A 25,217-nucleotide genomic window follows, 5' to 3' on the forward strand; every position below is an offset into this window, starting at 1 on the left:
ACATAATTTTATTTTTCCTGCTACAGAAACTGTAAACAAGTTCTTGGAAGTCATTTTGGGACTGATGAGGGCTAACAAGCTAAAACTTAATCCTGGTAAAATAGAGGTGCTACTGGGGGAGGTTTGATTTGATCTGGGAATTGGGATCTCTCCTGTTCTGGATGGGGTTGCATTCCTCCTAAAGGAGCAGGTTCATACCCTGGGGGTGCTCCTGGACACTGGCATCATTGGATAAATAGGTGGTACTGGTGGCCAGGACTGCCTTCTCCAGCTTTGGCTGGTGAGCCAGCTGTGGTCCTTCCTAAATAGGTAAGCTCTTGTCACTGTGGTGCACACCCAGGCAACATCTATATGTAGGGCTGCCCTTGAACACTATCTGAAGCTACAGTGGGTACAGAATGATGCAACCAAAATGCTGACTGAAGTGGGTTGTAGGGACCATATCACTTCAGTCTTATTACACCTGTATTGGCTCCCACTTTGTTTCTGGATCCAATTCAAGGTGGTGGTATTGAATTTTAAAGCCCTATACTACTTAAAAACCACCTATTCCCATAGGAACCTACCCAACTACTCTGGCCATCTTCAGAGTACCTGCTTCAGTTACCACTGACATCAGAGGCTAGACTGGTAGTGACGTGAGCTAAGGCTTTCTTGGTTGTGGCATCAAAATTTTGGAACTCTTTCCCCAGGGAGATTTTTTTTTTTGTCTCCACCATTGTCTTCTGTGAAAAAGTAAAGATTTTTTGTTTGGTTTGATATTGCCTTGTTAACTCTTATTAGAACTCCTTGTGCATTTATATATTTTTGTTTTTTAAAATAAAATAAATTATATATTTGCATTTTAATACTGTTTTTAATATTCTGAATTTTAAATGCCTGAAATATTTTTAATGTTTGAAATATTGACTACTTTGAGGACTCTTCAGGTGGAAAAGCAGCATGAAAAAGTTTTAAATAAATATATAAATATTCTCACCAAAAAAAGTTTGTAATTCATTCAAATCACCAACTATGGGTTGTTCTCATACAAACAAGAGGCTTTTTGTCAGTTCTTACCCCATACTGCTTAGGTGTATCCCAATTTCCAAATGCATTTTAATGCCTTTAGTTTTTGCTTCTTCTTCCTTTTTTTGGGGGGGGGGTACTTTTGAGACTCCTTTCACCCCAGTCTTTTTCTAGAAACCAATTCTGAATTGCCTTCATTTTTTTGTGTTCATTTCTGCCTTGGTTGGTCATCATCATCAAACCACTCCCTCTCTTCTCCCCAAAGATTTTTAAGCAAGTCTCTAGATCCTTCCCTTGCAGAGATACAAGGAAAAATGCACATCTCCACAAGGAAAGGACTAGAGCAGGGGTGTCAGACATGTGTTTGGGGGCCGAATCAGTCCCTCGAGCAACTGGCTGTCATCTGCTTCCTTCTCCCTCTCTCTTGCTTCCTTCTGCATAACAGCTTGCTTTGCAAGGCTTGCTCAATCACACAGGTACTACAGAGCAAAAGCCTCTATTTTTCTCCATTGGCTGAGGGAGGAAGGTGGGGAGGCAGAGCTTGTTTTTCCAGGCTCTCTCAGTTGCACAGAGAGCTACTGAGCCAAGCCTCTCTTCCTTCTATTGGCTAAGATTCTTTTCCTTCCTGGCCTTCTGGGGAGGAAGGAAAGAGCTAGAGCTTCCTTTGCTCAGTTTGCTAGATCCCATGGGAGAGATACACAGAAAGCATCTTTAAGGCCAACGAGTGCTAATGTTTTCAGCATGTTTTATTTTAAGGGTTTTTTAAAAACAAAACAAAAAACCTTTAATTGTGTTTGTCTGTGTCCTTTATAAAGTTTATATCTCTGCTACCTAATCTTAAATAGATACATACGGCCCAGCCCAACATGGTTTGGCCCAACGAGACATGGCCTGGCCCAACATGGTCTCATTTATGTCAGATTTGGCCGTCATAAATTCGACACCCCTGGACTAGAGATTTACTTTTTAAAAAATAAAAGCTGGAAATTCAGAGAACCAGCTCAACTTATCATTACAAGTGTATCTTGATATTTTAGTGTCTTTGTTATAAAAAATATAGCCATGCTATATTGTTATAGTATGCTAAAGTTTATTGCCTAAGTACAAAGGCAATTACAATCTAACACATATAACATATAATTGCAAACATCTATGTTAAACCAATCTAGGAAAAATACTAATCAAATAAAAACATTACTCTCTTTAGATACAGCTCTAGCCTGCAGTTTCTTGACTGCTAAAACAAAGAGTGATACTCTATAAGAGACAAATGGGCCAATATCTGAGAGAAGAAAAAGCAGCTTCTCTGAGTCTGAGAAAAAAATTAAGCCACTTAAAAGCATTGTAGGAAATTTGATTACAGGTTTTATGTATAGAGGGCAAGATAAAATATAGCATGGTAGGTCTTCTGGGACTGGTGCTTCTTAGATGCAAAGGGATATATTGTTATAAGCATGCACAAAAAATAAAGGGGGGAGTGCTGTGATGCCACCAAGGATAACAGTACCTTTCCTTGAAAATCCTGATTATTTAAGGCATGTAAAGAAGAAAATAAACTGATTCCACAACTCTGAAAATGCTGAGGAAGGGCAAATTTGCAACAGATCCATACCCAACACAATTCCAATGCTTTTGGACTGAACTGTAAACTCACTCAGTGAATCTTCCATTAAAATATACCTACCTTTTGACATCAGTTTCTATCTCAGTTTTGTCAAAACAGATGCTTTGTTCATCCCTTCTATTTTTGAAGATCATGGTTCCAAGCAGTGTTCCCTCTAAGCTGAGTTAGTGAGAGCAAGCTTGCAGTTTTTTAGCCTCTGGCTCACACATTTTTCTCTCAGCTCACGAAAAATGACCCCAGAGCAAACTAAATTAAGCCGCAGCTCACCACTTTAATGTGAGTAAAGTAGAATTCGTACTCACAAGACTCCACAGCTTAGAGGGAACATTGGTTCCAAGAATCATTTAACAGAACATTTAACATTTCTAACACAAAAGGGTGGTCTTGCTTAGTGCAGCTCTTTAAACATAGCAATATCTCTGAGTGATAATCAAATCTTGTATTACGTTCATGAGCCAAAAGTTGGTTAAAGGGGCTATGCACCACCAATGACACCTGTACATTCATCTGTAAACATGGATCTAATATTTTTCCCTAGCTGCAATCTAGATCTGTTTGATTCCTTATACCCCATCACCTTCAGCATCAACAACATATAACCCCTAAGCTTTTTCTGGACTTAAGTATATTTTCCCTCATTTAACTTATTACCACCCCCCTCAATCTGCTATTCAAAATTCCACTGTCCAATTGCTGAAAAGGAGAAAAAAGCTGTATATTATCAGCTTAAAGGTAAAGGTAGCCCCCTGTATATTATCAGCTTAAAGGTAAAAGTAACCCCCCATCCCAGACCAGTCGTTTCCGGCTCTGGGGTGACACTGCTTTCACATTTTTCATGGCAGACTTTTTATGGGGTGCTTTGCCATTGCCTTCTCCAGTCATTTACACTTTCCCCCCAGCAAGCTGGGTACTCATTTTACTGACCTCGGAAGGATGGAAGGCTGAGTCAACCATGAGCCGGCTATCTGAACCCAGCTTCCACCAGGATTGAACTCAGGTCGTGAGCAGAGCTTGGACTGCAGTACTGCAGCTTACCACTCTGCACCATGGGGCTGCTATTATCAGCTTACTGATGACATTTTACTCCAAATGTTCATTCCTAGTAGTTTTATCCAGATGTTTAAGAGCATGGATGACATAAAGAGAGCCCTGTGAAGTTTTCTAGCATTAGTTTTCTTCTGGAACTGGTTAACAAAATCTGGAGGAAACCACTAGACTCCTGTACTCTTGATACATATTCCAATCATCCTCCAGAAGTATGCCATGATGATAACACTGGCAGCAGCTACTGAGAAATCCGAGAGAAAACAATAGGGTTGCAGTCTCTCTCTTCTTCCCAAGAAGATTACTCAATGTAAGCATAGTCAAGCTAGAGATAGAAGATTAGTCAAGTAAGGATAGTCAAAATAGAAATTTAAATATTAGTTTCTGATGTCTAAGGCCTGCATAGCCAACAACATTGAAGGTTAACAACTCTGAAAAGGAGTACAGATCTCTTCTCCAGTTAACTAATGTGCATATAATATTGGAATGTTTTAGAAGTTTTCCAGATTCCTTGAAAAAGTAAAAACCAAACTTACCCTACAATTACTATTACAAAATCCAGTAAATTCCATCCATTTCTAACATACGCGTTGGGATGTAATAATAATCCATATGCTATAATCTTCAAAAATGTTTCAATTGTAAAAATTATCAGGAAGGCATATTCTACTTTTTCCTGTAACAGAAGAGAACAAACAATTAAACAGCAATCATGAACAGAGCCAGAGTTCCTATCTAACAAAATGCTTGAGTCGCTATCCAATGATACCCATATCATTACTTTCTTGTCAGATTACTAAATTCAAGTCTGGGAACCCAGACACCTACTTAAATGAGTGTTAAGCGAATGATTAATTCATTTACTACAATGAAATAACATACCTATGTAAAGAGTAACCCTAAGAAGGTCTACTCAGAATCCTATTGATACCTATTCAATGGAACTTATTCTGAAGAAAATACTCCTATGATTTCACTGTAAACTATCTTTAGCATATTAATAGTACTATCCTATGCACTGTTAGGCCAATCAAAATACATTAAATTCCATAGATTTAGGACTGGAATAACTCAGTTTAGGATTAAACTGTAATATTGTTAACTCATTATTTTCCCTCCAATTTACTGTTCTACGAGTATCTATTAATTGCATAGCCCTAAAACGTGAAAAACAAAGACCCTGAAATGTATATATTTATTTGTCTGTACTGTACAAACATGTGCCAAGAAGGATGACAGCCATATACAATTATTCATAAAACCAATTTACCAATTATTCATAAAACCAGAAATACTTAGGAAGAAGGGGGTTCAAGAGGGGTGGGAGTTTCTTAAAAGCGAAATACTGAAAGCGCAATCACAGATGATTCCTTGAGAAGAAAAAATGGAAGAAGCCTAAAGAAGCCAAGGTGGCTACATACACAGCTCTCTAAAGACTTGATAAATAAAAAAGACTCATTTAGGAAATGGAAGAATGGCCTTATAACCAAGGATGAATATAAACAAATCACCAGTTCTTGTAGAGAAAGAGTTAGGAAAGCTAAAGCTCAGTATTAGTTTATCCTAGCCAAAGATGCTAAAAACAACATAAAGCGGTCTTTTCTTATGTTCAGAGTAAAAAAAGAAAAAGACCAAGGACATTGTAGGCCCATTGAGAGAGCAGGAAAGTAAAATTATAACAGGAGATAAAGAGAGGGCGGTTCGCTTGCTGATGGCATTATCTGTGTAGGCATGTATTCAGCCAGTGCTGCACTAACTGCACTGGCTATCAATTGAGTACCAAGTCCACTTCAAGGTTATGGTGCTGACCTTCAAAGCCCTACTCAAGTCCAGTGATGGCTTTTAAAAGAGCAAGCATACCTTTGGGTCTGTCTCTCTCTATATATGCCTTAGGAGGGCCTTGCACGCCATAGATCAACATCTACTGGTGGCCCCTGCCCAAAAGATGGACACTTGGTCTGGTGGAATGCACTCCCTATTGAAATCAGGGTCCTGTGGGAGTTGTTACAGTTCTGCAAGACCTGTAAAATGGAGCTGTGCTGCCAGACCTTCGGCTGAAGTGGCAGATGTCTCTACCATCTCAATCTCCCCTGCCCACAGTAAGCTTACAGATGCTATCTATCCTGCTAATATCCAACAGGAAGCATTCTGGACTGCTCTGAGCAATATATGTTTTTGCTGCCATCTTGTTTTATTGAACTGGTTTTAATTATATATTTATTGTACTTTATTTATGTTGTTAGCAGCCCTGAGCCCACCACGGGATAGAGCAGGATTTATAAGTGCAATAAATATATAAATATGGGGATGAGCAGCTTGATGGGGTTGTAGGCCAAGCAAGAGTATCACATTGACTGAATACACACTTATAGGAATGTCCCAGGAAGCAGCCCTACCCTCTTCATGTTACACATTAAATGGGATTCTTCTCCTCCTCCTCACTATTTCCTCTGCCACTTAGATGATAAAGTTGGGAAGGCTCACTGGAGAAAACATGAGCGCAAGTTAGACTAGGGACAAAGGCTTCCATATCATCCAACACCTCCGGCTTAGCATTTTTCATTTAAGGCAATTCACACATTCAGCATGGAACGATTGTAAGATAAGTCACAAATGTGCTATATGAAATCAGTCCAGAGTTTCACTCACTAACAACAACATTCAATTGCCATTAACAAGGATGCAAGATCCACTGCTGGAGAAAGGGATCCAGCTCTGTACCAGCCAAATTCATATTGCTGAAGGGAAAGCTATAAAAATTCAGTACATATCAGTAACACATTGGTATCAGAAACATAAAACATACAGAACTGTTCCATAGGATGCTCTAAAAATAATACCAGCAGTTTGAAGAATTCCAAAGTTATTGTGTAAGTTCAAGGGAAAAAAATACGTCTGACCTCCATTAGAGGAAATGTTATCCCAGCACCTACACTGTTGTTTCAAAACTTGTCAGAAGGCATTAAGACCTGATTTTCATAGCAGAGGTATGGGTATGCTTCCTTATTCTAAGCAAATCAGCTTAGCAGAAACTGTGTTCTCAGTAAGAAATCTTTATTTCTCCAGGCAGATGGTGCACATTAGTCATCATTTATCTTTGTATTTTCCAAATCTTCAGAAAAAAATATGCAAAGCTGTCACTACATGAAGTAAGTACTGAAAGTGTGTTAAAGAGTTCCACCAAAATGGTTTCAAAATAAAATATTCCAAAATCTTTAAATCATTATGTTATATATTATGGGTCCTCCTCTCCCTCTTAATTTATCTGCAGTGTGGACATCTTAGAGCTGGATTGTTATTATTTTTAAGTTCATAGGGTGATAATTTTGAAAATCCATGAATGAAGACAGAACAGCCCTATAGGATGAAGTGACTCATGCAAGGCAAAAAGTCAGTCTATTAAATTTATGACAGTAGGGGCAAAGAAGATTAGATGAGAAACATTCCTCTGATGATTTTTTCGGTTAATTTTTTTAAAAAAATGTGCTTTTAAAGCAGATCAGTGAACTTCAATCAGCAAAAATTATACAGCAACACAAGTGCTGCCTCCAACTGCACTAGTATTCTACAAGTACACACATCTGTACACACATACTGTCTCCTGCTGGCTCTGCCTTCCAGTGCTCAGCTAAGCATGTAAAGGAAGAAATTACAGGGATTAGTGTTATTGATTATAACATAGCATTTTGAATGAACACCAGACAAGCGTCCAACACAATGACATAACTTCCAGGTCAAACCAATAAGTACACCTGTGTGTGCTAAATCTTCAACTAATTGCCAGACTCAGGCTAGCTGTCATGTTCTCAGGGTGCAGGCAGGCAGGAGTCCAAAGCCAGTCCAAGGTCAAAGTCCAGAAGCCAAGTCACTAATGCAGAATCACAAACCGGAATCAGAACTCAATGTCCAAAAGCCAAAAGGTCAGGGTGCCAAGGAAATCAAGCAGATCAGGATCAGGAAGGAGAGTGGATGCAAGTCAGAGAATAGACTTGTTGCTTCCACAAGGTTACCAGGTCCTGGTGGGAGTTATATAGAAGCCTCAATCAGCCTGCTCCTTGGGTGGCAGTAACTCTGCTAGCACTCAGGGCTGAGAGATCTGAAGCATCGGCGTGCCTCATGTCTTTGCTCTGAAAATTCTTTCCAGAGCCTGCTTCAAACTCTTGAGATGGGAGGAGGAGAACTTGGAGGAGATTGATCATCAACAGCTGACACTGGTGCCTGGAGAGTGATTGATGGGCCAGCTGCTGTTTGTTCAGCTGAGGAACTGGCTGGCAACTCTTCCAGGTCTGTTAACCCTTCCAGCTCCCCTTCATCAGGGATCATGACACTAGCAACCCTACAGCAGACAATTAATGGTGCTTGGAGCTGGGATAGAACTGCCGGTAAGGTGAGTGTTGATTTGCATTTCTAAAACCACTGGGGAGCATTACCTAGGGTTGCTGTGGGAGGGAACTGTGTGAGGGCTTGGAGCCTGCTGGAGAGGATATTCTGATTGCTTTTGTGTAGCTGTTGCTGAGTGAGGAGAACTTGTTTGCCTGGGGGTAGCTGCTGACCCCACCCTTCTGATTGCTTTTGTGTGTTGCTCTGGCTGTTGAGTCACAGGTGGGTGGGGGCTTGAGCCTTTAATTTGCAAGGCTCATCCTTGCCAGAGGCACAAGCTGAAGGGAAAGTGCCAAAGGGTTCTTGGCCTGTGGCTCTAAGCCTGGGGGTCTTGCCTGGGGGTTCTGTAGAAAGATGGATAGTTACAAGTAGTTTTAAGTGGCAGTTGGTAGTGGAATTTACAGGGAAGTCAAGATAAAGACATTTTGAAATGGATTGCAGCAGCATGGCTGGTGAGGGAGCTGAGGCAGTGACATGTAAAGACTGTGGGATGTTTGTATTCTACCTGAGAGTAGCAGCACTTACAGTTGCAGCAAGTGTAAGTTAGTGGCCCTGCTGGAGGAGAAGATACAGGAACTGGAGGCATGATTGTCCACACTGCAGTGTATAAAGGAAGCTGAGGCACTCTTGAAAGGACAAGAGGAGGGAGAGGAAGTGGTATCCCAGCAATTGGAAGAAAAAACAAAATGTAACCCGAAGGAGAAAGAAAATCAGGAGATGTTCTGAACCTCTGCTGCTCAGCAATAGGTTCCAGGGTCTCCCCACAGTAACTGATTCTGAACCATCGGGACAAGGGCTACTTCCCCAGCCTCCACTAAGTATGAACAAAGTTTCTCAGGATCCTGCAGATAAGAAGCCTGGAATTTCTGCTCCCCAATATAGGGAGAGGAAGGCGATGGTGATTGGAGACTCCTTGCTCAGAGGGATGGAGCCCAAAGTGTGCCGACCGGACTTGTCATCCCAAGAGGTCTGCTGTCTGCCAGGTGCACGCATCCTGGATGTGACAGAAAGGATTGGAAGACTTATCAAGCCCAAGGATTACTATCCTTTCTTGCTGATCCACGTGGGAATGAATGATACTGCTCGTCATAGCCCTGAACGTATCAAAAAAGACTATGTGGCTCTGGATCAGAAGGTGAAGGAGCTGGGTGCACAGGTTGTGTTCTGTTAGGGAAACTGCTCTCAAAATGAGATTGGGGAATTAGATTGAGAGACAGTTAGCCCCAAAAAGGAATCTTTTATTATCTGTGTATACCAGGCTCAACCGTTCAGATGGTCAATGCTCAATAAAGGACTCTAATTTAGTAAAAACCAATTGTAATTTATTTAGAATAGTAGTTCCTTCACACAAGGTAAAATACAAAACATTCACACATTCATACAGGACTAGGAAAAATAGATAGATTGATAGGGACACATATCAGGGTAGACATACAGGGCGATATTTACCATCGTAGTTCTTCCAGGAAGGTTCCAATGGCGACATGAGAGGACAGGGGAAATGGACCCAAAACTGTGGCCAGAATTGGGGATGGATCTAGACAGCGGAAGGTGGGTTGCTGAATAGAAGGCACACATGAGTGGAGTTGGGTCAGAGGTTAAATAGACTCTCTTAGACCCCTTAGGTGCTGGGAGGAGCAGGGGGAGGCTCTATGATGACCAAGGAGGCTGGACATCCCTTGCTGACACCTAATTGGATGCCAGTTTTGACCAATGAACTTCACCTTAGTCTGGTGAAGCTGGAAATTTCCAAGCTGCAATGCTGCCTGGGGCGGCTCCAAGGTATTAGACTGGGGTAAGAATGGGAATGGCTGGATACTTAAGATTAAATGGGATTAGCTGGGAAGGTGACAATAGGGAATCAAATGCTGGCCTAGGTACCACCCGGTGTAGACAAAAGACTTGATGGAGACAGGAGATGTCCTTCCTCTTTCTCATCTTCTGCTGGGCAAGATTTATTGTTCTGGTATTGCTGAGCAATTAGGATCAACAGTGGAGCTATTAATCCATTCATGAGGTAAATGGGTTGCTTGCAGGCTCAGGGTGTGTACGTGTGACTTTCCCACGAAGAAGGAATGAGTCTAGCCTGGCAGGGTATGCTTGGATCAGGAAAGCAAGATGGATTCTGCTGTTGTTAGCTTTAGGTCCATGGAGCCAGGCTGGAAACATGGTGGCCTGGCTTTTTCTACTGCAGTGGCCAAGACTGGGCACACAAGAAGCAGCTGGAGCAGGTCTGTAGTTCTGGCTAACACTCTTCAGAGATGTAGAATGCAAAGCTGCCATATAAGCCTTAGAAACTGTAAGCAAAGTCCACTTCTTAGAGCAGAGGTGTGAGAGTCAAATCTCCAGGCACCCTGGCAACCATGCTGGTGATCATGATGTTCACATGTATGAAAAGTAGGGGGCTTTTCCTCACAGTTCTCGTCAATTCTTCCTGTTGAAGGCCATGGCTTAGGACAAGAAAGTATTTATTTGAATACTTCAATAAATGACTGACTACGTCAATGGTGTCATCAGGAAAGATTCAGATTTCTGGACCATGGCTTACGCTTTCGAGATGGTGGTCTTCTATCAGGAGATAGTTTGCACCTTATGGCAGTAGGAAAAGAGGTGTTTGGTAACAGCCTTGCTAACCTAATAAGGAGGGCTTTAAACTAAATTGTATGGGGGAGCAAGACAATAATTCAAAGCCTCATATGGTGCCAGAAACTGGGGATAAGAACACTAAAGATTTGCAGAGTGGCGCATATGCTAGGTAATATTAACTTGCAGACTTGTAGGGAAACTAAACTCTCAGGATGCATAAAACATGGATTCTGATGTCTAATGCACAGAGTATGCAAAACAAACAGGAGGAACTGGACGTCAAAATAAAGGAAGGAGACTATGATTTATTTTTTATTTTATTCTATTTATATCCCGCCCTACCCCACCGAAGTGGGCTCAGGGCGGCTCACAACACAAAAAGCTAACAAGGATCAGTTTAAAATACGTTAATAATTATATAATAAAATACATAAAATACATAAAAATACATAAAACTCACATCAATATGCACTATGCTACCTTTCCCTTAATCAATCCTTCAAATTTTTCCAGTATTTAATAATCTGATGTTCAAGATTTAATATTCAGGCATTCCGATCACAATTAATTATATGCCAACCGGAAGAGGGCTGTTTTACAGGCCCTGCGGAACTGTTCAACTGTTCAAATGATATAGCAGGCCTTACTGAAACTTGGTGGGATGACACAACTGGAATATTAGGATTCAGGGGTACAACTTATTTAAAAGGGACATACAAATGAAAAAGGGTGGAGGCATAGCAGTATATCTGAAGAAGGTATATACTTGTGAGGAAATATGTGAAACTGAGCATGGCAGCTCAGTTGAGAATCTCTGGGTAAAAATAAAAGGAGTAAGAAAAAACAGTGATATTATTGTGGGGGTCTGCTATAGACCACCAAGCCAGGCAGAGGACTTGGATGAGATACTCCTACAACAGATTGCAAAGTTCTCCAAGAGAAGGGATACAGTGATCATGGGAGATTTCAATTACCCGGACATCTGTTGGAAGTCCAACTCTGCTAAAAATGAAAAGTCAAGTACATTCCTGGCTTGTCTTGCTGACAATTTCCTTTTCCAGAAAGTGAAGAAAGAAACAAGGGGATCTGCTATCTTGGATTTGATTCTCACTAACAAGGAAGAATTGCTTGAAGAAGTGGAAATAGTGGGCACCCTGGGCAGTTGTGATTTTGGAATTTACAGTCTTAGGGAAGGTGAAAGCTATACATAGTCAAACTTATAGGTTGGACTTCAGAAAGGCAAACTTTGATAAACTTAGAACTATGCTGTGTAAAATCCCATGGTCAGAAATACTTAGGAAGAAGGGAGTTCAAGAGGGGTGGGAGTTTCTTAAAAGCGAAATACTGAAAGCACAATCACAGATGATTCCTATGAGAAGAAAAAATGGAAAAAGCCTAAAGAAGCCAAGCTGGCTCCATAAACAGCTCTCTAAAGACTTGAGAAATAAAAAAGACTCCTTTAGGAATTGGAAGGAGGGCCTTATAACCAAGGATGAATATAAACAAATCACCAGTGCTTGTAGAGAAAAAGTTAGGAAAGCTAAAGCTCAGTATGAGTTTAGGCTGGCCAAAGATAATAAAAACAACAAAAAAAAAGGGTTCTTTTCTTATGTTCAGAGTAAGAAAAAGAGCAAGGACATGGTAGGCCCATTGCGAGGGTAGGAAAGTGAAATTGTAAGAGGTAATGAAGAGAGGGCGGAACTGCTCAATTCCAACTTTTCCTCAGTCTTCTCTTCTGAGGGAAACAGTGCTCAACATGGCAAAAACAGAACATATAAGGAGGGTATGAAGTTCCAACCTAGGATCAGCATAAGGGTAGTACATAAACACCTAGTTTCTTTAAATGAAACCAAGTCCTCAGAGCTAGATGAACTGCATCCAAGAGTACTAAAAGAGCTTGCAGATATAATTTCTGAGCCTCTGGCTATTATTTTTTAGAATTCTTGGAGAACAGGAGAGGTGCCAGAAGATTGGAGGCAGGAAAATGTTGTCCCCATCTTTAAGATGGGGAAAAAGATGGATCCGGGTAACTACCGACTCGTCAGCTTGACATCTATACCTGGAAAAGTTTTAGAACAAATCATCAGTCAGTCCTGGAACATTTAGAAGGGATGGCTGTGATTACTAAGAGCCAGCGTCGGTTTCTCAAGAACACGTCATGTCAGACTAACCTGATCTCTTTTTTTGAGAAAGTGACTACCTTGCTGGAACAGGGGAATGCTGTAGACATAGTTTATCTTGATTTCAGTAAGGCTTTTGATAAGGTTCCACATACTATCCTTGTTGACAAGTTGGTAAAAGGTGGTTTGGATCCTGTTACCATTAGGTGGATCTGTAATTGGTTGACAGATGGCACCCAAAGAGTATTTGTGAATGGTTCCTCATCCTCTTGGAGAGGAGTGACAAGTTCAGTGCCTCAAGGATGTGTCCTGGGGCCTGTTTTGTTCAACATCTTTATTAATGATTTGGATGAAGGAATAAAAGGAATGCTTATTAAATTTGCAGATGATACTAAATTGGGAGGGGTTGCAAATACAGTAGAAGACAGAAATAGGATCCAGGATGATCTTGACATGCTGGAAAACTGGGCTAAAACCAATAAAATGAATTTTAACAGGGATGAATGTAAAGTTCTGCATATAGGTAAGAAAAATCCAATGCATGGTTATAGAATAGGGGAGACTTGTCTGGGCAGTAGTATGTGCAAAAAGGATCTCGGGGTCTTAGTGGACCATACGCTGAACATGATGCGGTGGCTAAAAAGGCAAATGCAATATTGGGTTGCATTAAAAGAAGTATAGTGCCCAGATCACGTGAAGTGATGGTATCACTTTGCTCTGGTAAGACCTCACCTGGACTATTGTGTTCAGTTTTGGGCACCACATTTTAAGAAGGATATAGACAAGCTGGAATGGGTCCAGAAGAGGACAATAAAGATGGTGAGGGGTCTGGAGACAAAGTCCAATGAGGAAAAGTTGAAAGAGTTGGGCATGTTTAGCCTGGAGACAAGGTGATATGATCACCATCTTCAAGTACCTGAAGGGCTGCCCTATAGAGGATGGTGCAAATCATTATTCTGGTAGGACCAGAACCAACGGGTTGAAATTAAATCGAAAGAGTTTTCGGCTCAACATTAGGAAGAACTTTATGACTATTAGAACAGTTCTTCAATGGAACAGGCTTCCTCAGGAGATGGTGAGCTCTCCTTCTTTGGAGGTTTTAAACAGAGGCTAGATGGCCATCTGCTAGCAATGAAGATCCTGTGAATTCAGGGAGAGGTATTTGTGAGTTTTCTGCATTGTGCAGGGGGTTGGACTAGATGACTCTGGAGTTCCCTTCCAACTCTTATGATTCTATGAATTTCTTGATATAGTGAATGTATTTATTTATTATTTTATTTATATCTTGCCCTCCCTGCAATTGTACTCAGGGTGGATTACAAGGTCACACAGGTATCATGACAAAAATAATATAAAGTTCAGACAGTTAAAATTTAAAAGTTCATAACGAGTGGCTAGCTCAAAGGAAGGGATAGAGGCTGATTATACACCTACTTCTCCTGCGAATGAGGCCTTGAAAAGTCAAAGAGCAATCTTAAGTATCAATAATTACTTGAATTGGATTGAATACAAATACTTAAATCAACCTGGATTATAATTGGACATATGTTAAAGAGACTATTTGGCTGCAATATGATCTAAAAAAAAAATGAGATATATTCTAGAGAGATCTGTCCCTGTTGTCTGACTGCAATTGAAATGATAACATTTGAAATCTCAGCTGAAGCTGATTTGGAATGACAATTTAACAGGATCTTTAAGCTACTTTTCAACTTGGATTCAGAGACTGAGTTTGCTGACAGAGAAAAATGGCACTGCCAAGTGAAATGTTTTATAAAAAAGATATATTATGGAATATTACTTCTCTGAAACAGGATCTTGACTCATTAATGCAGCTGATTAGAAAGCAAATGGGAGCTTTTATGCTGAAAGCTAGCGAACTTTCAAATCTACATGAGCTGAGTGCTAAAGAGATTCTGTGACGTCTGTGGAATTAGAATGGGAAAGTGATCCGTTCCGAAATGAACAAAAGAAAACCAAAATGGATCCTTATGGCGCAGTTACAAAACAAGACTGGAAATCAAGATTGAGTGGAAGAAATGGCGCAGAATTCTTCTTCCCATTATTGAGAAGGCAGGCCACATTGAGAAGAGAGAAGGTGCATCCCGGCCAGCTAATTAAGATGTGGAAATCTTGAATTTTTTCCCTCTTTGTGGATAGCTGGATATGGAACTCTCAATAAGAACTGACATGCGATTTTAAAAGGCAAAGTGTGGTGTCTGGGTTACACTAAGTTGGTTTTCTCTGGCGTAATATGGATATAAAAACTAAAGGAATCCAAAAGTTTTTAAATTTTGGGAAGAAGAATTCCTGAGTTCTGGTTTTCCTTGTGGGTAAACAAATATGGAATTATTAATAATGAATTGATGTGTGATTTTAAAAGACCAAGGGAGATCCTAAGGAAGGAAGGGTGTTGTTAAAATTTTAGGTAAATATACAGTTCATTTGGATCAATCCTAAAGAGTTTATTTATTTATTTATTGCATAGCAGATTTATTCTTATTCTTAGTATGTTTATTTGGTGAAATTGCTCATATTGATATAAAGGTTGGATTAATTGTTAAAAAGCAGAGATTTGGATCCTGCTGCCCATTGTTCCCAAGTCCCAAGCTCAGTCTGTATGGCTCCAATGAGCCAGGCAGGAACACCCATTAGTCTTCAATTGAGCCTACATACATAACAACCACAATGATTGACACTAGTTCCTTAGCCTTAGAAGAAGCCAGGCCATTGGCATCGACACTAGAAGCCTGAGATGTTCCAGTGCCCAGACAGACATATCCTCTAATAGGCCAGGCAGGGTATCTACTGATGCATTAGGCAGCTGGTACAACCAGCCAGATAGCCAAACTCTCAGCTTTCTACACAAGACCAATATATTCAATACCAGCAATTTTTGTCACACGGAGCGCTGATACTGAGGCTGATATTGCAGCTGTTGACTTCTTAGGATAGAAGTCCTAATATTGATACTTTGAGTTCTGATCATTTTTGTGTTTTGAAATTGTGTGAACTAACAAATATAAATATACAAATATGAACATCAATGTGCACCTTCTGAAATTTGTTTATATTTTGCATTAAAAATAGAATCAGAGAATCATGAAGTTGGAAGGGGCCATACAGGTCATCTAATCCAACCCCGTACTCAATACAGGATCAGCCTAGAGCATCCCTGACTGCTTAAAGACTGCCAGTGAGGAGAAGCCCACTACCTTCCTAGGTAGCTGATTCCACTGCTAAACAACTATTACTGTAAAAAAGGGTTTTCCTAATATCCATCTGGTACCTTCCCACCCTTAACTTAAACCCATTATTGCAAGTCCTATCCTCTGCTGCCAGCAAGAACAGCTCCCTGCCCTCCTCTAAGTGACAGCCCTTCAGATACTTAAAGACAGCAATCATGTCCCCCTTCAACCTCCTCTTTAATAAAGAATAAATAATTCAATAAAGGTATGGTAAATGGTATTAAAGAATAAAATGGTAATAAAGAATAAATAATTCAATAAGGCATGGCAAATGATATAGAGATATCTAATTTATTTGACTTGCTAACCACCATGCAATTCATCTCCAATAGTCTCGTTCAATGTAAAATATGGGTTCTCTGCTTTGCCAAATGTTAGCAGTTTGCTACTATTATTTCTAAGAAGTTATTTTCCTACTGTAGCAGCCAAACATCGTAATTTCTCCTCAAAGTCTTTCTTGTTGAAAAATATATATTAATCAACAAAATTATATGTCACAAAAATTCTGGTTCAATACAACAACTTCAGCCAGAAGCTTGAAGTCATAAGGTTGTGCACCAGGCAAAGTGAAGCAAAGAAATAATTCTATAAAGAAAAAGTCCTGCCTATGGTAGCCATTCACCTCACCTCTGAAGACAAAGCAAGATGTCTATAAGATTATCTTACCTATTATCCAGGTTCATATGGAAGTATGGATTCTTGTAACCATTTATGTGATTGTTTTTTGTGTGTAAAGCAATAGCATATTAGCTGAAGACAAAGTGGTAAAAATAAAATAAAAGCACTAAAATGGCGCTTCTAGACCTGAGCTGGATAGCCCAGGCAAACCCCATCTTGTCAGATCTTGGAGCCTAAGCAAATTCCACCCTGCTCAGTACTTGGATGGGAGACTATCAAGGAATATCAGTGTCACTACATGGAGCCAGGCAATTGCAAACCACCTCTGAATATCTCTTGTCTTGAAACCCCTATGGATCCACCATAAGTTGGCTTGACAGCAAAACTACAACAGAGAACATTTATTTGAAGGGGGCAGGAGGAAACACAGACCTTTATTTAAAAAGTCGATTTCCCCCCATAATTTTCATTTCGTTTTGGTCATTGGCCCCAGTACAGTGAAGCATATGGCTTCCTCTGTACTTGAACACAGGAAATATCAGTGATTTCACAGACTCCATTCAGTCAAGAAATTAAAATGAAAACTAATAGGATTTCAGTATAGAGTTCTGCTATTGCAGGGTTGGTCAAACTTGCTTAATGTCAGAGCCACATAGAATAAATGTCAGTTGTTTAAGAGAGGAAGGAAGGAAGGAAGGAAGGAAGGAAGGAAGGAAGGAAGGAAGGAAGGAAGGAAGGAAGGAAGGAAGGAAGGAAGGAAGGAAGGAAGGAAGGAAGGAAGGAAGGAAGGAAGGAAGATTGATTGGGGAGAGGGAAGGGAGCAAGAGGTGGAAAGAAAGCAACTTTAACTTTAAAATGCACTCTTCAAGCCACTAGCTGGCTTGGCTTGGAGACATGATTTAAAGAGACAAATGCCTTCTCCAAGCCAGTTGACGCGGCAGTGGGGGCTTCAAGAAAGAGCCACATGTGAATCCCAAGCTGCAGTTTGGCCATCCCTGTGCTATTGCTTGAGAGAAAACAAAGTAAACTATTTTGGAAAGTATGCTGTAGTGGTGATATAAGTGCCCTCCAGATGCAGCTACATAGGATTGCTTTCTTTGATGCAGCTAGGGACTTTATGTTACTATTATAACCTTATCAGGGACCAATCACACAGGTTGTATTGATGGTATTGTCCCTGTGAAAGAGGCACATAATTCACTTTTATCCACATGGATCATGTGCATGTAGCAGTTAGAGTTGTCAGCTCTGGGTTGGAAATTTCCTGAAGATTTGAGGGCAGAACCTGAGGAAGGCAGTGTTTGTTTGTTTTTTGTCAGAGGGGGTGGGATACCATAGAGTTAACTCTTTGAATCTGCCATTTTCTCTAGAGGAACTGATTCCCGTAGTCTGGAAAGCAGCTGTAATTTTGGAAGAACTTAAGGCCCCACCTAGAGTTTGACAACTCTAGTAACAATAGCACTGAAGGAATAGCAGTGGAATTAAAGTCACAACCACAGCCTCAATTAAAAGTCTGGGCAGATGAAGAATTTTTATTTTTATTTATTTATTTATTTGTAATTTATATCCCGCCCTTCCCACCAGGCGGCTCAGGGCGGCTTACAACATATAAAAACTAACATAAGAATATAAAATTAAGCATAAAGGTTAACATTTCATAATTTACATAGTTAAAAAACTAGACATTTATCACGGTTATAAACTTAAAATATTAAAACCATACAGCGATCTTACAGCTACACTCAGTTCAAGTTTCAGTGCCGGTTAGTTGTGGGCCAGCCGGAAGAGGACTGTCTTACAGGCCCTGCGGAATTGAGCAAGGTCCCGCAGGGCCCTTACCTCTTCCGACAGCTGGTTCCACCAGGAAGGGGCCATTGCGGAGAAGGCCATATCCCTTGTAGTTTTCAAATGGGCTTTTTTTGGCCCGGGGACAACAAGGAGATTTTGAGTTCCCGATCTCAGTACTCTCTGGGGAACGTATGGGAAGAGAATAGTTTTGTCTCCCTGACCTTGGTAACTCAGGCAAGTCTGATCTCATCAGACCTCAGAAGCTAAGTAGGGCTGACCCTGCCAAGTATTTGGACAGGAGATCTCCAAGGAATACCAAGGCCAAGACACAGAGGCGGGCAATAGCAAGCCACCTCTCTGAATGTCCAAGCCCCACTAGGGGTGGCCAGAAGTCAACCATGATTTCCAGGAATGCGGTAAAACCTACATCCTCTCAATGGATGTACAGAGTGACACACACTAGTTCAGACTCGGAAGCCCAGGCCGAACTTTCCCTGGTTCGAGGTTTGCGAGAATCATGTGCTCGGAACGGACATATCCAAGCTTTTTACTGCAGCTCAGAAGAATTCAGAGAAGAAATCCCGCATAGACTTATGCAAACCCCCCCACACACACACACACACACCTGGTGGCAGTGGTCTTCTGCAACCCTGGGAATGCCAATATGGACCTTCCCAAGCTTGACAGGCAATGCTGTTTGCCAGTCAGAGATGTCCGTCTCCACTCCTCATGATGGGAGGGGGTGTATATAAGTGATAGAGCTGAACCCATTGTCTTTGTGACAGGTCTTCGAGAGTTCTGGGTGTCCTTGTGTTAGCAAAATAGCATTGCTGGGGCTTGGGGGTGTGTGTGTTGCTGGATCTCCTGGCTATGATACACACTGCCATATGAGATTTCTCATCAACATTAGTCTGTCAGGGGAATTGCCTTCCTTAGTTCCCATGCTGCAAAGAGTGCTACTGCTTTTTATCCCCTCCCACGTCTCCTTGGGTTGTCCATGCCTGGATTACTCTGGAGTGACTGCTTTGGGTTCCCTCACTCTTCTCCATCTCAAATCCCACCCCCCCTTTCCCTGGGTTTTCTGCCAGAATCATGCCACAGTCATTGCCTTGGCTTTGCCTTTTTCTTCTGCATCTTTAAAACTCATCCCACCCCACCAGTTTCTGGGGTTCTGATGCTTGGGGTACCCTATCAGCTCTTCTCCAATACACAACGCTTTTTCCTGGGTTTCCTCCCCCAATTATTCCAGAGTTGTTGTCTTGGGGTTGCTTCCTTCCTCTACATCTCGATCACCCACCCTACCACTTTCTGGGGTTCTGCTGCTTTACCTGTTCCATAGTTGTTGCCGGGGGCTTCCTTTCTACTCTCCTCCAACACACACACACCCTTTTCTTCTGCGGTTCTTGCCTGAATCAATAGTCATTGCCTTGGGGTCTATCCCTTCCTGTGTATCTCTAACACCTACCCACCCCACTGCTTTCTGGGGTTCTGCTGCCTGGGATTTCTTTTCCACACTGCTCCCATACACACACACACACACTTTTTGCTGAATACTTCCACAGTCATTGCATTGGATTTGCCTCCTTCCTCTGCATTCCTAACAACCACCTTATCACTTTCTGGGGTTCTACTCCCTGCACTGTTCCATAGTCACTGCCTGGGGATTCCTCCAATGCACATCTCTATCTCCTGGAGTTACAGTTGTTGCCTTGGGGTTCTCCCCTTCCTGTGCATCTCTAACATCCACCCACCCCTCCACTTTCTGAGGTTCTGCTGCCTGGGGTTGCCTTTCTGCTCTGCTCCCATACATTCCAGTTTCTCCCTGCTCCATGCCCAACATCTCTCCAAAAAGCACCTTCCTGGGAGCCCCTTGCTTGGAGGTCCATAACATGAACCTCTCCCAATCCAACCCATATGTAACTTGTTGGGCATATGGAGGAACATCCTGAGGAGGGATTTTGCAAGGTGGATGCCTCTAGCTCCGCAGAGTCTGTTTTGTACATTCCTAACCCAGTGCATGACCTCTCATTGAAAAGCACTGTCCAGAGACACCTTGGTTTTTTGTTTTTGTTTTTTTTGGGGGGGAGGGTACACAACTCAGTCAATGGGTCCAATCTTCATCAAACTTGGTGGGCACATAGAAGAGAGTCAGCTGGAGATTCCCTTCAATTTTAGAGTTTCTAGGGTCCCATGGGGGTGTTTTCCATTCAAACTGGTTCACAATCCTGTTCAAGAATTGAGCTGCTTCAGTTTGCAAACTGAACCACAATTTCCTTGCCTGTGTCCATCCCCGCTTGGAAAGAGTGGGCCCATCCCTAACGGCTACTACTATAAGCAGAGAAGCAAAGCATGTGCTAATAACTTTTCCAGCTTTCAGTGAGATTTTTCTGTTCTTTTCTAGGACACAAACTTGAATTTCAAAACTGAAAACTCGGATTATTAACTCACTCCTTAATAAGAACAGATCTGGTAATCTGGAAAAAAACCCTAATTTTGTTCTTAGACTTCTTAGAATCAAACATAACCATGCATTTGATTGGTATCAGTAAAATATGTTTTAAAATCATTTTTTTTCTTTTTAAGGAAGATTATCTACACAGTGAAAGAATTCGAAGAGAAAAAACCTGTCATGTGTAAAGTTGCCAACTCTGGCTTGAGAGATTCCTGGAAATTTGGAGGCAATGCCTGGGGAGAATGGAGTTTGGGAACCAAGCAAAGCTTAATGTGGATATGATGCCATAAAGCTCACCCTCCAAAGTTGCCATTTTCTCCAGGGGCAATGACTACATCTGTGGTCTGGCAATCAGATGTAATTTCAGGAAATCTGCAGACCCCAAATGGTAGTACTTGGAGAAAGCTTGAGACAAGACCAAGAGCACCAAAGCCATTACAAAGTAGGGCTGCTAACCACCAGGTGGGGCCTGGAGATCACCTAGAATTACAACTGATCTCCAGGCAACAGAGATTAGAAAATGGCCACTTTGGAAGACGGATTCTATGGCATTATACCAAGCAGAAGTCCCGCCCCTCCCCAAACATCACCTTCTCTGTCCCTAAAATCTCTAGGAATTTTCGAAACTCAAGATAGCAGCAAAGCCATTATATTACAGCCCATCACAAAAAAATCTTGTCTGGATCTACTTTTCCATTTTCAACCTAGCTGGCAAAAAGCAAGGGGAGGAGGAGGAGATTGGATTTATACCCTACTTATCACTACCCAAAGGAGTCTCAGAGTGACTTACAATCTCCCTTGAGAGAGCTGTGACAGAAACTGCTCTTGAGAGGAACAGCTCTGCAAGAACTTGTGCCTGACTCAAGGTTTTATCAGCAAGTGCATGTGAAGAAGTGGGGAATCAAACCCAGTTCTCCCAGATGAGTCCGCACATTTAACCACTACACCAGACTGCCTTACTAAACCATTTCTTACTACTCCAGTCTTTTAAATAATAAAAATCTGAGGTGAATAGTTTTTTTGTGATAGACTCCAAGAACTGCAAGTCATTCCCAGACTTGCCAGAAACTACTGGACTCTGCCTCCACCATTACTGAATTAACCTAATAACTCCAGGTTGGGAAATTCCAGTGTTTTTTTGGGGGGGAGGGGGGATTAAAACCTGGGGAGGGTGGGGTTTGACATAACCTTAGTGGGATATAATGCCATAGAATCCACTCTCCAAAGCAGTCATCCCACCCCCCAGAAGAACAGAGTTGTATGTACTCTGAAAATCAACTGTAATTCCAGGAGCTCTCCAGGCCTCACCTGAAGGTTAGCAACCCTATTTAAGGGCTGCCAACCTCCAGATAGCGCCTGGAGATTTGGAATTCAAACTGATCTCCAGTGATCAGTTCCTCTGAAGAAAATGGTTGCTTTGGAAAGTGGGTTTTATTGCATTATACCTTCCCCCCTAAACATCCTCCTCAGGCTGCACCTCCAAATCTCCAGCAAGTTCCCAACCCGGAGTTGGTAACTCCAGCTCCTGCCAAAGTAGTATATTTTATTTCAACAGTTGGCAACACTAAGAGAAAGGAAAGATACAATGCTGTTTGTTAATTTAGAGAAATACTACTTTTATCTCAGAATAATCTGCACAGTTTACTAGAGATAGATCAAGATGGGTAGCCTTGTCAGTCTGTATCATGAATCAGCCAGACGCAGTCAGCTCTAATGAAGCAGAGAGCAGGGTGGAAGGAGAAAGACCAGCTGAAGCAGGCCCCAGACCACAGTCAGCTATAGACAGCCTGCCACTAGACAATACTACTAGTTTGTCAAATAAGGAGACACCATCTGATAGCAACGTCCCAGCTGCCCAGGCCCCTGATTCAGGATCAGACAGCATTCCACCACTCACCTCACCTCCAGAGCTGCTGGAGCGCATGAAATACTGGAAAGAAGACAGAGTGTGCGTTTAGCAGCTCAGAGACACTAAGGGTTGTCGTTAGGGTTGCCAATGCCAATTCAAGAAATATCTGGGGACTTTGGGGGTGGAGCCAGGAGCAAGGGTGTGACAAGCATAATTGAACTCCAAAGGGAGTTCTGGCCATCACATTTAAAGGGACAGCACACCTTTTAAATGGCTTCCTTCCATGGGAAATAATGAAAGATAGGGGCACTTTCTTTTGAGGCACATAGAATTGGACCCCCTGGTCCAATCTTTTTGAAACGTGGAGCGTATTTTGGAGAGAGGCACCAGATGCTACGCTGCGAACTTGGGGCCCTTACCTCAAAAGACAGCTCCCCAAGAGCCCCAGATACCTGCGGACCCATTCTCCATTATTTCCTATGGGAATACATCTCCATAGGGAACAACAGAGTTCCCAGCAGACATTTCCCTCCCCTCCCCCCACTTTCTGATAACCCTGAAGAAGGGGGTGGGCCTCCAAACCGGGGGATCCCCTGCCCCCACCTGGGGATTGGCAACCCTAGTTGTCATGTGCAGTCCTCTCCCTGGCAGATTTAAGGGGGGGGCGTTCTGGGAGGGGGCATGGCTGTCCTCAACATGATGACATCATGCAGAGTGATGTCATCACACTGGGGATGCTGTACACGCCCCTCCTTTCCCCCAACCATTTAAAGGGACTTTCCCTTTAAATGGTTACGGGAAGCGGACGCCGCATGGTCCTGTCTTCCAAGTCATGAAATTACAGCTTACAGGGCAAGAGCTGCTTGGAAAGTGTTGTGTATGAGTGCGCTCTGTATGCTCCTGCCCTCCAGACCACAAATTCGTGGCTTGGGGGGTAGGCACACAAGACGGCCATGGAGGACTGTTGGGATATGGTTTCTCCCTGCTGGACAGCAGGCTGGCATCTGGTGGAAGCCTCCAAGGCCAGGGGATTCCCTGTCCCCACTTGGGGACTGGCCTCCCTAGACACACCTGGATCCAATTAGTAAAGAGGAGTGCATGCACACAGGCCAGATGCAACCCAGATGCAAAACAAGTGTCTTGGCTGTAAAGGATGGAGAGAAAGAAAGATCAGCTGTGAAAGCAACAGATCAAGCTAATTGTGACCCAACTGCCACTGATCCTGTTGCTGTCTTGCTCCTGTGACATATATCAGACTGTTTCTGGACTTTGACTTTGGGACTTGCCTTGAACCTGCTCTAGTAACAACCCCTTAACTCTGTGTATGACCTAAGGACTGAATTCTCACTATGCGGTTCTGATTTGCACATTCCCTTTGCCTTGCTTGAACAGTAATGCCTCTGAACTGGCCAGAGCCCAGAGGGACCCTGGACAGTTTGTCTGTAGCAGTCAAAAACAATCCAGTACCACCTTAAAGACTTCTTCAGATACTAGTGATAAACTGTTACAGAACAGGTGGGTCACAGCAGAAGGGAGAAATGCCAATAAGAAAACTACTATACCAGAATGTTTCTGGCCTCCGCTAAACCTTGAAGCAGCAGGTAGCGTAGAGTCTGTATCTTATATGCTGCCTTCTCTCACTAGTATCTTTCAGAGGTTAAAGGGTAACTAGACCCTCCTAGAGAAAACATTCTCAAGTTTAACACCTGAGTGCCTAATCAGGTCTTTGAGTATTCCCATGTATCCTGTGGCACATCTACTATATCCTATACAAATTATTGAGCATTCTTAGAATCAGGAAACATTGCTTTCAGCTTAGGGTTTCCAGGCTGGCAACCAATGCGAGACCAGGCAGGAGGGGAATGAGACATGGAGGGGTGGTTGTAAGTGACAATCTCTCTACAAATCACTTTGAACTCTGGAGTACCAGTAGGCATATGGCAACCCTACTTCAGCAGGGTAAGAAAAAAGAAGAGCTGCTAATAGTATGCCATAGCATTATCCCCTCTGCCCTTCCATTTCCCAGGAATGTGAATAGTATGTAATCTATGATTTGCTAACGTTTGTTGCAGTGGAAAGGAATGGTGCTGAATTTGGGTCAATGAGGAAGAGATTTGGACATTTAATAGGATACTTAGTCTGAATGGAATGGGGGGGAGGGGTTCTGCTATTTTGTCTAAGTTTGTTCTGCCAGTGATCTGTGGAAATTTCCAGAGCTACTAGATGATTCTCAAAGATGTGGGGTGGGGGGACTTTAGGCTGTGGCTAAGGACCTGATACAATTAAAGTTTTTAAAATGAGAGGTGTGGGGGGCAGAACCTAGAGAAGACAGGATCTAGGGAGAGGAGGAACTTCAGCAAGATATACAGTCCACTCTCAAAAGCAGCCATTTCTTCCAGGGGAACTGCTCTCTGTTGTCTGGAGATCAGCTGCAGTTCCAAGGGGTCACCAGTCCCCACCTGGAGGCTGGCAAGTCCTAACAGTTACACCCTTCTAAGCC

At 42.2% G+C, this 25,217-nt stretch overlaps 1 protein-coding gene across 11 annotated transcripts in view; it reads right to left on the reverse strand.

The window, feature by feature from the left end:
* CACNA1D (calcium voltage-gated channel subunit alpha1 D) overlaps positions 1-25,217 on the reverse strand; it is a 384,077-nt gene that overhangs the window by 234,311 nt on the left and 124,549 nt on the right. For all 11 annotated transcript variants that reach the window (XM_060239786.1, XM_060239787.1, XM_060239788.1 and 8 more), the window contains exon 4: positions 4,213-4,352. In XM_060239786.1, coding sequence (XP_060095769.1) covers positions 4,213-4,352 — 140 coding nt within the window. The remainder of the gene's footprint in view (positions 1-4,212; positions 4,353-25,217) is intronic.

This window comes from Heteronotia binoei, chromosome 5, assembly GCF_032191835.1.
Source record: "Heteronotia binoei isolate CCM8104 ecotype False Entrance Well chromosome 5, APGP_CSIRO_Hbin_v1, whole genome shotgun sequence".
NCBI lineage: Eukaryota > Metazoa > Chordata > Lepidosauria > Squamata > Gekkonidae > Heteronotia > Heteronotia binoei.